General features: G+C 41.0%; 1 protein-coding gene across 1 annotated transcript in view; it reads left to right on the forward strand.

The window, feature by feature from the left end:
- Window positions 1-16,323, forward strand: part of heg1 (heart development protein with EGF-like domains 1) — a 142,506-nt gene that overhangs the window by 100,156 nt on the left and 26,027 nt on the right. The window contains 3 exon segments of the mRNA XM_070875499.1: window positions 773-858; window positions 9,357-9,415; window positions 9,545-9,702. Of these exon segments, the coding sequence (XP_070731600.1) occupies window positions 773-858; window positions 9,357-9,415; window positions 9,545-9,702 (303 nt within the window).

Raw genomic sequence — 16,323 nt, forward strand, 5'->3', positions numbered from 1 at the left:
GAAACTTTTTCTCTGTGTGGCGAATGCTATCGAAATGTAAATAGTTGCTGCTTTTTCACTGTTGTGTCGATCTGTCTGGATATGCATACTTGTGAATAACATAACTTTAAAACTATTCAGTTTGGGCCAGCAGCACAGCCTGTTGATGTATTTATGCATTGTGCCACCTAATAGTTGTATGTGGTTTTGAATCAGCACTGGGATCTTGATGAGCATTGGGCTTCAGGGGCTGGTGCTAAGCAGAGTGTCAGCTGACATGTGCCACCTAATGGCCAGCTGCAGAAAGCCACTGAGGAGCACATGACCTGGTCAAATTATCTACTGGCAGGGAATAGGAGGAGAAAAATAAATAACAAAGTAAAGAAATTAGAATTTGTATATATGGGCTTTCATATCCTCAGGAAAACCCCAAATACTTCACAGCTAATGAAATACTTCTGATATGTAGTCACTCTACAAACAGGAAATGGGATGAATGACCAGTTCATTTATTTCTGGCGGTGTTGTTTGAGGGATAAATTTTGGCCAGGACACCAGGAGAATTCCCCTGCTCTTCTTTGAATAGTGACATAGATTATTTTTGTGTGTCTGAACAGGCTAATGGACCTCGATTTAACATTTGATAGAAAGCACCTCTGACAATGCAGCACTCCCTCAGTGCTGCACTGAAGTGTTGAATGGAAAGTAAAGTTGCATCTGAATGATTGTTCTGCCTTGCAGCTTCGCACAGATAGTTGTTTAAATTCAAGCTTCTATTTTTATTGCCCCATAGCAAGGACCTTTGCAGGAGTTTTCTACATAGGCAACAAATCCCGAATTTCAGGAATGCAGGAGCTAGAAGGAGATATTTTAAAAATGGTAAGTTTGGCTTTAGAAACAATAACTACATCAACAATTAACAATCTCTACAGTGTAGAATTAAAAAAAAATAATTTCAGCTTTTTTCTGCTCTATGCCTATTATTATTTGAGTAACATTGTCAATTAGCCCTCTGATTTTCTGATCATTGCTGTGCAAAAAGGCTCTTGACGCTGCCACCTGACAGTCGACCAGAGACTGGGCTCTCAAATTTGTGCACTCTGAAACTCTTAAATCTGTTTTCCTAACCCAGATTCAAGGCTAATCTAGCATGGTTGTCCACATTTCCATAATTTCCTGTTGTCGAGCTTTTAAGTTTAATACTTTTTTTATAATTTTGAAAAATGTGAAGCATTGATTCATGTGACCACTTAACCACCAAAAAAAATGAGTAAATATGGTGATATTTTTCTCCACTTACCTGTGCAATGATCAGTGTTTGCTTTATTTCGTTTAACACTGCCCGTCTCAGTGGAGTAATTATCACATTATGCAACAGTATCAGGGTCTTTGTTGTGTATTCATTGGCAGTAGCTTGGCAACTAATTGGCAGTTGGCGCTCTCTCCCTCACGTCTTTACACCTTCCTCGTGTTTTCTTTTCTCTCAGCCTTCTCCTGCACAATTCTTTGTGTTAATAACTTTCCAATAAGAGGGTTTGGTATTTTTTTCCTTTTCTCGGTTCTTTTCAGACCTCCAATCTAAGGAAAATGTTATGAGGTTGAAGATGTTGCCAAGTACCAAAGGTGTGAGGCAACCAAGTTGGCTGAGGTATCGGAGCCTGTCTCAGGCACTTCAAATGTTATATAAACAATGCATAAAAGAATTGGTAATTAGGGGGGGGGATCCAGACATGCAGTTTTCTTTAAGATTTAAATATCTGAATGAATTCCATTCGTGTGCTTTGTAACAATGGTAATATTTTGGTTTGATCTCCTGCATTCAAAACTATAATACAGTTCAATAGTTCAGTATGTCAGACTATTCAAAGTACTAATATTTTATTAAATTACAGTGTAGCTTAAACTCGCTAGTAAAGGTCCCAAATCGAGTGAAGTATGCATTACTTTGTGGTAAGCAAAAATGTAGTTAGACTTCCTCCATCATGTGACAATTGATTCTGCAGCTGTTCTAGGATAGGAAATAAAAAAATCAGTGTTCCACTGAATTTACTTAATTTTTAAACCATATACCAAAATGCATAAGTATTGAATGGCTAGAAACTTTAGACTATAATAATTTAATGGTATGATCAATTACCTCTCTTTCCTCACCCATTGTTGAGTTTGTGTAGCTAACACATTTGAGGTTAAAGCATTTGACAGGCAAGAAACTCTGGAATTTAACTACAGTCTCTTGTATTTTTAACTTCATTTTGGAATAAAATGTTTTCAATGGTTGATGAAGTTGGCAAACTTCAAAATTGGTCAGAGTAAATTGGTAGTTTTGTTTCATCATATTAAGCCATCGTGCATGACTAAGAATATTATGTTTTTTTGGTCCAATGTTCTTGTCTTTCTTCGCTGTACCTGATGATTCATATAGAGGTACAATTCCACAGGTAATGGCATTCCCCTAGTATCTCACCCAAATGTTCATTCATTATTTGTGAGCCTAGATAGTACGTTTTGTCTTGCAATTCTACTTCACTCCATCTCCATAAAGAAACACGCTTTCTGGGAGGAGTTGCTGGACAACGATCAGGAGCAGCAATGCCTGACTGATTTTAAAAAAAAATTCAAGTGCTACAGTGCAACTATATATGATATCAGCTATTTTTAAGGAAATCTACACATACAACCCCAGCTGCCAACATCCTTCCTAACATCTACATTGTGTAACTTGCCTATATGTAATATAATAATTTTGTGCTCTCTGACTCTCTTAATTAAAAAAAAAATTCCATGCTTCCTAGGAAACCTCCCAAACAGTTTAATCTACTTATGCACTAAAAGTCTTACATCTGCATACACTCGGGGTCTTCCCAGAATCAGCTGGCATGGATGCCGAGCTGACCCGCAGATAAGCCTGAGGAGGACTCTTGCTCCTCGTGGCACCATATTGAAGTAAGCAAAATCTAAGGAACTTACCTGTCCTTCAGTGTGGCCTGTGGTCCCTTTAAGGACCACTGGTTAGGTCGCAGTAATCCTGGAAAATCTGAGTGATGCATACTCTGCTCATTTTCTGCCACATTTGGCAGTGGGGTCCTAAAACTGGGGGTCCAGAAGGTAGCATTGGTGGAGCCTCAGCTTGTCCAACAGGTTCGAGGTTCTTACTCCCTGCGTGGATGAGAGCAGCAACTGCAGGGAGGGTGAGCAAACAAACCACAGCACCGTGGTACAGGGGGCCATTCAAGTGGGGGGAGTAAAAAGAAATGTTGTAGTGGTAGAGGACAGTATAGCTGGGGGGATAAATACTCTGCAGCTGAGAGCGTGAGACCCGAAGGCTGGGTTGCCTGCTCGGTGCCAGGGTTAAGGACATCTCCTCTGGGCTGGAGAGGAACTTGGAGTGGGAGGGGAAAGATCCAGTTGTCGTAATCCATGTAGGTACCAACGACATAGGTAGGACAAAGAAAGAGGTTGTGCAAAGGGAGCATGAGCAGCTAGGGGCTAAATTAAAAGGTAGAACCACAAAGGTAATAATCTCTGGATTACTATCTGAGCCACGAGCAAATTAGCATACGTAAATTAGATCAGAGAGATGAATTCATGGCTTGAAAACTGGTGTGGGAGAAATAGGTTTCGATTCATGGGGCACTGGCACCAGTACTGGGGAAAGAGGGAGCGGTTTCGTTGGGACTGGCTTCACTTAAACCATGCTGGGACCAGTGTCCTGGCTAATCAAATAACTAGAGCTGTAGGGCCCAATTTTGGCCATGACTTGCATCAATTTGTTTGGAGTAAGTTATTTTTTCTGGCGTAAGTTTAAAAAATGCTCCCAAAATTTGCTCCAGATTAAGTCAGTTCGGTACAATTTTTTTTAGTTCAGTTTTTTTTTCAAAAGGGGGCGTTCCCAGACACGCCAGTTTTGGCCATTTATGCCACTTTGGCCAGCTAAAACTTACTCCAAATCGACTTAGGTCAGCGTATGTGGCCAGCTCTGAAAAACATTGCGGGCAGTTAAGAATTCGGCGCAGGTTAGTACATTTAAAGCACCAAGACATACAGAGCACTAAACAAAGCACAAAAATAAGCATTCAGTAACAAATAAAAAATGCAAGGAAGCTGAGGACCTGCTCCAAGACTTACAAAGCACTAAACAAACCACAAAAAGTAATAAGCAATTAATCAATAACAAATAAAAAATAGAAATTCTACCTTTATGCCAGAATCAAGTTTTTTTTTAAAGTCCCCCCACCCCCCCTCCCCCCCCCGCCCATCATAACAATCTTTCTCCCCCCCCATCAAAACACTCTTTCTCCACCCCCCTCCCATCAAAACACACTTTCTCCCCGACCCCCACAAAACTCTCTTCCTCCCCCCCGCAATCAAAACTCTCAAGCACAACCATCAATAAATAAAAAATAAAACTGAAGTCCTACCACGGCCCGGGAAGTCAGCGGGACGGCCGGCCAGTGCGGGAGGCCACTCAGCCGGGGATAGGGTACGGCGAACATCAGGACGTCCCTTTGGCTGGGGATAGGGGCTGCGCGCATCGAGTCCTGCTCACAGCCCGCAGGACATGCAGGGAGGGCAGGAGCATGCGCACAGACTTCACTGCGCATGCGCGCAGCTGCCAGCAGTGTTTTCTGCGCTGGCCTGTTGCTCTGCCCCCCACTTCACTAGCTACGCCACTCTGGAACACCAGAGAGTTGGCAGAGCGGGCAGGGGCCCCTTTTTTCGGCGCCATTTCCAGCGCGCAAAGTCGGTGCTTTTGAGGTAACTGCGCTGAAAAAAGGGGTTGGGGAAAATTGGGCCCATAGATAGGCCTTTAAACTAAATAGTGGGGGAGAAGGTTCAGGTGAGGGGAAATTTAAAAAGAGAAAGGAGAAGGCAATAGTGCAGGGTAGCGATCGGGGTAATGATAACCAGAGTGTGACAAGAAGGGACAGAGCGTATAAACATAAGAGTGCATCAGAAAGTAGAGTCAGAATAGGGAAAAATGGTAATAGAACAAAATTAAAAGTACTTTATCTGAATGCATGCAGCATTCGTAACAAGATAAATGAGTTGATGACATCAATAGAAATAAATGGGTATGATCTGATAGACATTACAGAGACGTGGTTGCAAGCTGACCAAGGCTGAGAACTGAATATTCAGGGGTAGTTGACATTTTAGAAGGATAGGCAGACAGGAAAAGCAGGTGGGGTAGCTCTACTAATAAATGATGAGATCAGTGCAGTAGTGAGAAATGATATTGGCTCAGAATATCAAGATGTAAAATCAGTTTGGATGGAGATAAGAAATAATAAGGGAAAGAAGTCACTGGTGGTAGTAGTTTATAGGCTCCCTAAGAGCAGCTACACTTTAGTATAAATTAAGAAATAAAGGAGGCTTGTAAGAACGGTACTGCAATAATCATGGATGATTTTAAATCTTCATATAGATTGGACAAATCAAATTGGCAAAGTTGCCTTGAGGATAAGTTCATGGAGTGTATTAGGGATGGTTTCTAAGAACAACACTTTGTGGTACCAACCAGGGAGCAGGCTTTTTTAGATCTGGTAATGTGTAATGAGATAGGATCAATTAATGATCTCATAGTAAAGGATCCTCTAGGGAAGAGTGATCATAGCATGTTAGAATTTCAAATTCAGTTTGCAGGTGAGAAACCCGGGTCTCAAAATAGTGTCCTGAACTTAAATAAAGGCAATTACAAAGGTATGAAGACAGAGGTGGCTAAAGTGGACTGGGAAAATAGATTAAAGGGTAAAATGGTAGATGAGCAATGGCAAACATTTAAGGAGATATTTCATAACTCTCAGCAAAGATATATTCCAGTGAAAAAGAAAGACTCTAAGAGAAGGATGAACTATCCAGGGCTAACTAAGGAAGTTAAGGATGGTATCAAATTGCAAACAAAGGCATACAATGTTGTGAAGATTAGTGGTAGAAAATAAGAACATAAGAAATAGGAGCAGGAGTAGGCCATATAGCCCCTCGAGCCTGCTCCGCCATTTAATACGATCATGGCTGATCCGATCATGGACTCAGGACCACTTCCCTGCCCGCTCCCCATAACCCCTTATTCCCTTATCAGTTAAGCAATCTGTCTATCACTGCCTTAAATTTATTCAATGGCCCAGCTACCACAGCTCTCTGAGGCAGCGAATTCCACAGATTTACATGCAGTATTCCAGGTGTGGCCTCACCAATACCCTGTACAGTTGTAACAAGACTTCCCTACTTTTATACTCCATCCCCTTTGCAATAAAGGCCAAGATTCCATTGACCTTCCTGATCACTTGCTGTACCTGCATACTAATCTTTTGTGTTTCATGCACCAGGACCCCCAGATCCTGCTGTACTGCAGCACTTTGCAAAGTTTCTCCATTTAAATAATAACTTGCTCTTCGATTTTTTTTCTGCCAAAGTGCATAACCTCACACTTTCCAACATTATACTCCATCTGCCAAATTTTTGCCCACTTATTTAGCCTGTCTATGTCCTTTTGCAGGTTTTTTGTATCCTCCTCACACATTGCTTTTCCTCTCATCTTTGTATCGTCAGCAAACTTGGCTATGTTACACTCGGTCCCTTCATCCAAGTCGTTAATATAGATTGTAAATAGTTGGGGTCCCAGCACTGATCCCTGCAGCACCCCACTAGTTACTGATTGCCAACCTGAGAATGAACCATTTATCCCGACTCTCTGTTTTCTGTTAGTTAACCAATCCTCTATCCATGCTAATGTATTACCCCCAACCCCCAACGCAGGCCAGAGAATTGGGAAATTTTTAGAAACCAACAAAGGATGACTAAAAAAATAATAGAGAGAGAAGATAGATTACATAAGAACATTAGGAGCAGGAGTAGGCCATTTAGCCCCTCGAGCCTGCTCAGATTATGAGAGTAAACTAGCAAGAAATATAAAAATAGACAGTAAGAGCTTCTACAGGTATATAAGAAGGGAGAGAGTAGCTAAAGTAAACATTGGTCCCTTAATGGATGAAACTGGGGAATTAATAATGGGAAACAGAGAAATAGCAGAGACTTTGAACAAATATTTTGTATCGGTCTTCACGGTAGAAGACACCAAAAGCATCCCGATAATAATAGATAATCAAGGGGCTATAGGGAGGGGGGAAACTTAAAACAATCACCATCACTAGAGGAAAGAGTACTAGGCATTTAATGGGACTAATAATGCACAAATCCCCTGGACCTGATGGCCTGCATCTTAGGGTCTTAAAAGAAGTGGCTGCAGAGATATTGGATGCATTAGTTGTAATCTACCAAAATTCCCTGGATTCTGGAGAGGTCTCGGTAGACTGCAAAACCGCAAATGTAACACCCCGATTCAAGAAAGGAGGGAGACCTAAAGTAAGAAACTATCGACCAGATAGCTTAACATCTGTCATTAGGAAAATGCTGGAGCCCATTATTACGAAAGTAGTAGCAGGACATTTAGAAAATCCTAATACATTCAAGCAGAGTCAGCATGGTTTTATGAAAGGGAAATCATGTTTGACAAATCTTCTAGAGTTCTTTGAGGATGTAACAAGCAGGGAGGATAAAGGGGAACCAGCAGATGTAGTGTATTTGGATTTCCAGAAAGCTTTAGATAAGGTGCTACATAAAAGGTTACTACACAAGATAAGAGCTGATGGAGTTGGGGGTAATAGAGGATTGGCTACCTAACAGAAAACAGAGAGTTGGATAAATAGGTCATTTTCAGGTTAGCAAACTGTAACTAGCGGTGTGCCACAGGGATTGGTGCTGGGACCTCAACTATTTACAATCTATATTAATGACTTGGATGAAGGGTTCGAGTGTAATGTAGTCAAATTTGCTGATGATACAAAGATAGGTGGGAAAGCAAGTTGTGAAGAGGACACAAAAAATCTACAAAGGGATATAGATAGGTTAAGTGAATGGGCAAAACTTTGGCAGATGGAGTATAATGTGGGAAAATGTGAGGTTATCAACTTTGGTAGGAAACATAAAAAATAAAATAATTAATTAAATGGAGAGAGAATACAAAATGCTGTGGTACAGAGGGATCTGGGGGTCCTTGTACATGAAACACAAAAAGTTAGCATGCAGGTACAGCAAGTAATTAGGAAGGCAAATGGAAGAGGGATGGAGTATAAAAGTAGGGAAGTCTTGCTACAACTGTACAGGATGTTGGTGAGACCACACCTATAGTACTGCGTACTGTTTTGGTCTCCTTATTTAAGGAAGGATATACTTGCATTGGAGGCAAGATTCACTAGGTTGATTCCTGAGATGAAGGGCTTGTCTTATGAAGAAAGGTTGAGCAGGTTGGGCCTATACTCATTGGAGTTTAGAAGAATGAGAGGTGATCTTATTGAAATGTATAAGATTCTAAGGGGGCGTGACAAGGTAGATGCAGAGAGGATGTTTCCCCTTGTGGAGGAATCTAGAACTAGGGGGCATAGTTTCAGAATAAGGGGTCGCTCATTTAAAACTGAGATGAGGAGGAATTTCTTCTCTCACAGGGTTATGAATCTTTGGCATTCTCTACCCCAGAGAGCTGTGGAGGCTGGGTCATTGAATATATTTAAGTTGGAGTTAGACAGATTATTGTACGAAAAGGAAGTCAAGTGTTATGGGGAGCGAGCAGGAAAGTGGAGTTGAGACCAGGATCATATCAGCCATGATCTTATTGAGTGACGGAGCAGGCTCGAGGAGCCAAATGGCCTACTCCTGCTCCTATTTCTTATGTAAGGCCCCAGATTAAATATTGAAGGGGCCTAAAACATGTTTTAGCCCGGCAACCTGAGAACTCCGAAGTCACCAGCTGCCAAATTGGCAGCTGGTGCAGTTGTAGGGCAGCGTGTGGTGCAGGGTGGGGGGAATCGGATTCCCCGACCTACATTTTGCGCCCAACAAACAGTCCAATGGGGAACAATATTTTCCCCACTGCAATTGTCTGAATTGATGAATTGTGCCACTATTTGGAAATCACATCTCTTAGATTGTTTGACTGACATGTGTTTTTCTGTGAGTATCGCTCCTTCAGTACAGTGACTGAAGCTGAGAATTCGATTGGCATTTCAGTCTTGTACATGGTTTTATGTCTGCACTGTCGGTCACAACGCTCCAACCTGTTTTAGTGGAAGAGTTGGGGAAAGAGGTGTTCTGGAGGGATTACAATGAGCTTGGAGAGGCAGTTCAGCATCAAATCAAATCTTTTCCTGAATTGGGGTCAATTCATGTATTCTCTGTTTAGATCTTGGAGCCAAAGAAAATTTCATTTGAAGATGAGATGTTCTCTTGGGGTTTGGTTTGAGAAACTATGTGGGTTTAAGAAGTTTAGTAAAACAAATACTGCTTTTCGGTACTACATATATTATGTTTTTTTTTCCCCACAGCTTAATGCTTCACTGTTTTTTCTGAATGGTTACTATACATCTGTGGTTGCAGATTTAAGGTGAAGTAAATAATATTTTCTGTTCCAAATTATTGAGATCTATAATGTGATATGGTAATCACATTAATACCTTATGGAATTCTATCTGAACTGGGTGATAATACTAACAATCTAACATGTTATTTACAGTGAGACTGAAGTCAGTGTATCTGTCTTGAACATGTTTATACTCTCATCAAATGTGACCACCCCTGAGGTATGGAGCAGTGTGCAAAATTACATTAAGAGCTGCAGATCTAACACTGGAAGCCACCAATTTGTGCTAAGTCATCAGCTATCATATAAAGGTAAAAGCCAGTTTTTCATGCAGTCACAAAGCTGTACTATTATTGTCAATACAGTCAATTTTCTTTCGCTTATCAATTGTTATTACTTAACTACAGACTAAACATAAATTCATATATTAGACTTTGATCACCATCTATAAAAGCCACCTGTAATTAAATGCAGCGTAATTGCTACAGACAGATTTCTCTGTGTTAAGAACATAAGAAATAGGAGCAAGAGTAGGCCATTCGGCCCTTCGAGCCTGCTCTGCCATTCAATGAAATCATGGCTGATCTTCTGCCTGAACTCCATTTGCTTGCACTATTCCCATATCCCTTGCTTCCCTTAATATCCAAAAATCTATCGATCTCTGTTTTGAATATACCCAATGACAGAGCTTCCAAAGTCCTTTGGGGTAGAGAATTCCAAACATTCACAACCCTATGAGTGAAGAAATTTCTCCTCATCTCAGTTCTAAATTGCCGACACCTTTTTCTGAGACTGTGACCTCTGGTTCTAGACTCCCCAGCCTGGGGAAACATTCTCCCTGCATCTACCCTGTCAAGCCCTATAAGGATTCTGTATGTTTCAATAAGATCACCTCTCATTCTTCTAAACTCTAGAGAATATAGGCCTAGTCTACTCAATCTCTCCTCATAGGACAATCCCCCCATTCCAGAATCTGTCTGGTGAACCTTTGTTGCACTCCTTCTATGCCAAGTATATCCTTCCTTAGGTAAGTAGACCAAAACTGTAAATAATACTCCAGATGTGGTCTCACCAGGGCCCTATGTAATTGCAGTAAAATGTCTTTACTCTTATACTCAAATCCTCTTATAATAAAGGCCAACATACCATTTGCTTTCTTAATTGCTTGCTGTTCCTGCATGTTAACTTTCAGTTATTTGTGTACAAGGACACCCAGGTCCCTCTGAACACCCACATTTTCCAATCACTCACCATTTAAAAAAATACCCTGCTTTTCTATTTTTCCTACCCAAGTGGATAACTTCACATTTCTCCACATTATATTCCATTTGCCATAATTGTTCCCACTCACTTATCCCCTTGAAGCCTCAGTACATCCTCCTCACAACTTACATTCCCACCTAGCTTTGTATCATGAGCAAACTTGGACAAACATTTGGTCCTCCCATCCAAATCATTGATATATATTGTGAAAAGTTGAGGCTCAAGCATCGATCCTTGTGGTACCTCATTAGTTACAGCCTGCCAACCTGAAAATGTCCCGTTTATTCCTACTCTCTGTTTTCTGTCTGTTAACCAATCCTCAATCCATGCTAGTATATTACCCCCAATCTCACAAACCCTAATTTTGTTTAATAACCTCTTGTGTGGCACCTTATTGAATGCCTTCTGAAAATCCAAATACACCACATCCACTGGTTCCCCCTTATCTATTCTGCTAGATATAACCTCAGAAAACTCTTAACAGATTTGTCAAACATGATTTCCCTTTCATACATCCATATTGACTCTGCCCAATCTTATTATTATTTTCTAAGTGCCCTGTTACCATGTCTTTAATAATAGATTCGAGCATTTTCTCTACTACTGGTGTCAGACTAACTAGTCCGTAGTTCCCCATTTTCTCCTTTCTTAAATAGTGGGGTTATATTTGCTGCCTTCAAATCCATGGGAACCATTCTAGAATCTATGGAATTTTGGAAGATGACAACCAATGCATCCACTATTTCTATAACCACTTCTTTCAAAACTCTAGGATGTAGGCCATCAGGTCCAGGGAATTTACCGGCTATCAATCGCATTAATTTCTCCAGTACCATTTTTTTACTAATACTAATTTCTTTCAGTGCCTGATTCTTGCTAGACCCTTGGTTTTCCACTAATTCCAGGAGGTCTTTCGTGTCTTCTTCCGCAAATACAGACACAAAGTATTTGTTTAATTTCTCTGCCATTTCCTTCTTCCCCATTATAATTTGTCCTGTCTCAGCCTATAAGGGACCCACATTTGGTAATCTTTTCATTTTACTTATCTATAGAAGCTTTTACAGTCTGTTTTTATGTCTTTCGTTAGTTTACTCTCAGATTCTATTTTTCCTTTCTTTATCAATTTCTTTGTCCTCCTTTGCTGAATTCTAAAATCCTCCCAATCCTCAGGCTTATTACTCTTTTTGGCAACATTATAAGCCTCTTCCTTTGAACTAATACTACTTTGAACTTCTCTTGTTAGCCACAGTTGAACCATTTTTCCTGTGGGGTTTTTGAGCCTTAAAGCAATGTATATTTGTTGTAAATTATGCATTCATTCTTTAAAGCCCTCCATTGCTTATCTAGAGTTTTAATGTAATTTCCCAATGTACTTTAGCCAACTCGCTCCTCATAGCTACGTAGTTTGCTTTGTTGAGATTTAAGACCCTAGTTTCGGATTTAATTAAACCATTTTCAAACTCAATATAAAATTCTATCATATTGTGGTCACTCTTCCCTAAAGTCCCCTTTACTACAAGCTTATTAATTAACCTTTTCTCATTGCACAATACTTGCTTTAAAATAGCTTGTTCCCTATTTGATTCCTCAACATACAGATCTTGAAAACTATCTTGTATACATTCCATTCATTTGTCCTCCACACTCTTACTGCAAATTTGGTTTGCCCAGTCCATATTGAAGTTCTCCCTGATTACTGTATTACCCTTATTACATGCATTTCTAATTTCCGGATTTATACTCTGCCCTACATTTGAACTACTGTTTGGGGCCTAAAACAACTCCCACTAATGTTTTCTGCCATAACAAAACGACATAGACAAACTAAGTGAGTGGGCAAAAATTTGGCAGATGGAGTATAATGTTGGAAAGTGCACTTTGGCAGAAAAAAAATCAAAGAGCAAGTTATTATTTAAATGGAGAAAGATTGCACAGTGCTGCAGTACAGCAGGACCTGGGGGTACTTGTGCACGAAACACAAAAGGTTAGCATGCAGGTACAACAAGTGATCAGGAAGGCCAATGGAATCTTGGCCTTTATTGCAAAGGGGATGGAGTATAAAAGCAGGGAAGTCTTGTTACAGTTGTACAGGGTATTGGTGAGGCCACACCTGGAATACTGCATGCAGTTTTGGTTTCCATATTTACGAAAGGATATACTTGCTTTGGAGGCAGTTCAGAGAAGGTTCACAAGGTTGATTCCAGAGATGAGCGGGTTGCCTTATGAGAACAGTTTGAGTAGGTTGGGCCTCTACTCATTGGAATTCAGAAGAATGAGAGTTGATCTTATCGAAATGTATGAGATTTTAAGGGGGCTTGACAAGGTGGATGCAGAGAGAATGTTTCCACTGATGGGGAAGACTAGAACTAGAGGACATAATCTTAGAATAAGGAGCCTCCCATTTAAAACTGAAATGAGGAGAAACTTCTTCTCTCAGAAGGTTGTGGATCTGTGGAATTCGCTGCCTCAAAGAGCTATGGAAACTGGGACATTGAATACATTTAAGACAGAAATAGACAGTTTCTTGAACAATAGGGGAATAAGGGGTTATGGAGAGCAGGCAGGGAAGTGGACCTGAATCCATGATCAGATCAGCCATGATCGTATTAAATGGCGGAGCAGGCTCGAGGGGCCGTATGGCCTTCTGCTCCTATTACTTATGTTCTTAACATCAATGTGTTATGTATTTAATGTGCGACAGTAGCATAACAATATTGCATTGATCTATTTAGACTCTTTCTTTGGCAAAGTGTCAATGAATACCACTGTAACAATATATTATGAGATTTCTGACCACCAATATAGATACTTAAAAAGGTTTTGCATTACTATGATACAACTGTCCAACAATGTACCTTAACTCTTATTTTAGAACAGTACATTTATGGCTGCGGAGCCGATGTTTCTGTTTCTCATACCAGCCATCTCTCCAAGTGACATTGCAAATTCTATGCTAATTTTGTGCCAAGTTATAAAGAGGTTAGTGTTGTTGGCCCATGCTGTCTAACACTAAGTTGAGACTGCCTAAACACATTTTGTGTAAGATCCTCACCCTTCAATCTGGGCTAGGTTCAAACACAGATCCCAGAATGCAAAGACCATGTGCTGGTCCATTCCACAGTTCCCTTTATTTGAGGAATGTCCACCAAATCCATTTCTTCCATATCCTACATTTTAGACAGAAGGTTTTTTTGTATTTATCAAGACGATACTTATGAATGCAAAAAAACTCAATGTATTGTTTTTTTATGACATCCATAGTTATTAGCATTTCCAGGGCAGTATTAGCATGAGTTAGATTCAGGCTATGGACTGACCAACCATATATTTTTTGCTCAACCTCAGAAGGTTACTTCTTTCCTGCACTAGCGTGGCATTTATATTTCCCACACCAGCTGTCTTTTTGGTCTCTTTAACTGTAATGTGAATTTAGTGCCAAAATGTGCAAAATTACAGGCAGTCTTGGGAATTAAGTTTGCTCGAAATCGGGCCCAAACTGCTTAACCTCATTTGACATTGAACCGTATCCTATGACCATTAAAGTAGAGTGACCATATAGCCCCGTTTTCAGAGGACAGTCCCCAGATGAGGTAACATATCCCCAGTCAAACAATGTCCCCGGGAGACTCCCCGGTTCACAAAACTTTCCCCCGAATATCCTAACCTTCTCGTGTTGTACTAGCGCACAGTGTGTCACCCAAAAGTAAATAACGCCTGAATAGGCCTGTAAAATGTTCAGTGATTGTAATTAGTTATCGCAGGTACGGCTGATGTTTACGGTCAGCAACCTTGGTCGTCACAGGCCGGTCGCACTGCTCACCATGTCATCAAACTGGGGTGACTGATGATTGATGATGAAAATGACCAATCAAAGCAGGGGGAATTTGAGCTGTATCTACGTCATAAATAAATTAGACAAATAAAGTGTGGGTAGAGGCAGGATTATTTAGCAAAAGGCGGAGGCGAATGGATGTGTATTTGTGAAAAAGCGGAGTAAGAATGGAGCAAAGCAAGTGTCCCAAATTTAAGAAAGTAAGTTCAAATTCTACAATTTGTGGCTGTTAAAATTCCCTTCTTATACCCTTTCTCATTCAAAACCTATGGGGGTGGAAATTCGGTCGTCCCTCTGTTGCAGAGCGGTAAATTTTGTACGCGGAAATCGTTTGCTTTTCCATCCGCAAAATTTACCAGCTGGGCCCTGAGTGTGAAGTGGAGTGCTAAGGGAGGTCCACACCTCTGTTAGGCTGCTAGGCCAGTTGAGCCAATGAAAATCCCGAGGTCTACAGCCGGCCTCAGAGCAACCCAAGAGAGGCTTCCTTGGAAAGAAATCCGAAAAAACCCCACCAAAAACATTCCCAATACTTTCCTCACGCCACAACCACAAGAATCGCAAAAATAAAAAAATAAAAAACAATCACACTTACCTTAGGTAAACATTCCTTCCCTCACTGCAGCCACTACAGTTGGAACCGCCAGCTTTCACAGGCAGTCCCATGAGGGTGCGCTGCTGGGCACTACGGAGCGGGCGATTTTCAAATTTTGAGCCTGTGTAGCAACTGGAGGCGTTGCACACTGGCTCGCCTCTCCCGGGCGGTATTGCTCCTCGCCCCCGCAAACCCGGCACCGAATGTCCTGGCTGGGTGTTGGAAGCTGGCCACGCCCCCGAGAAATGTTCTACGCCGCCATTACCGCCCCTCTGGGGCGGAAACCAAGACAGCAACAAACCAAAAATCCAGCCCATAGAGTCTTTCTGAATCAATCACTGGCTGACACCCAAACCCAAAATCCACTCATAAAGATATGTTAGCAACACCTTGGTTTATTTAGGTTTCAGGCTTATGACACACAACTGTTTTTGACCATCAAGACTCACATCTGGGATAGTTCTGGCAATACAAAAGGAGTATGTCTCCATCGGTTGAGATATGGCCCATTGCTGTTGGCCTTCACTTTTAATTTACTGCGACTGTTATAACATTCCACGCAGTGGCAACTGCAGCTAACCTTGGTTCCCAGGCTAGCTGTACTCTGTCTCATCCTTACTGTTGGCTAATATCCAACTTTCACCCACAGCCTCAGTATTCGACTATAGCAATCCTCTTTCTCACCCCAGGTTGTCTGTTTACAACTCACTCACAAGCTTTTAATTATAAGCAAAAGGGTTACATGTCATATATAATTCAGGGTTACCATTGCATCCAGTTGATGATCACAGACTGTTATATTTAATTCTTCCACATGATTATAAATCTATTGCTGATGATTGAGATAATAAAGCAATAATTCTAAAAGCCAACTAATCCATGATAATCTTACACTGAAATAATCACATTAGTTACTAAAGGCCAATAGTTTAGTGGGAATGGGGTCAAGGGAGGCAGAAAGTGGGTCTCATTCACATAGAAAGAGCAGGAGGTAAGGGAGAAATGAGAGAAAGACATGGGTTCAGGGCTAGGATACTAGGGAGCCTTGGGAGAGGTGGACAAGGGGATTGGAGGTGGCGGAGAGGCAGACGAACAGACGGTCTTAATCTTTGTGACAAACAAGTCTGCAAGCTCCTTCCACGTGTTGTTGGTGAGAACATTGGAGTTTCCATAATATTCTGAACACTTTTTTTAACAAAAAAGACTCAGGGAAAGTGGGCTGAAGAAGGAGCAGAGATGGGCACT

The sequence above is a fragment of the Pristiophorus japonicus genome, chromosome 3, assembly GCF_044704955.1.
Source record: "Pristiophorus japonicus isolate sPriJap1 chromosome 3, sPriJap1.hap1, whole genome shotgun sequence".
NCBI classification, from domain to species: domain Eukaryota; kingdom Metazoa; phylum Chordata; class Chondrichthyes; family Pristiophoridae; genus Pristiophorus; species Pristiophorus japonicus.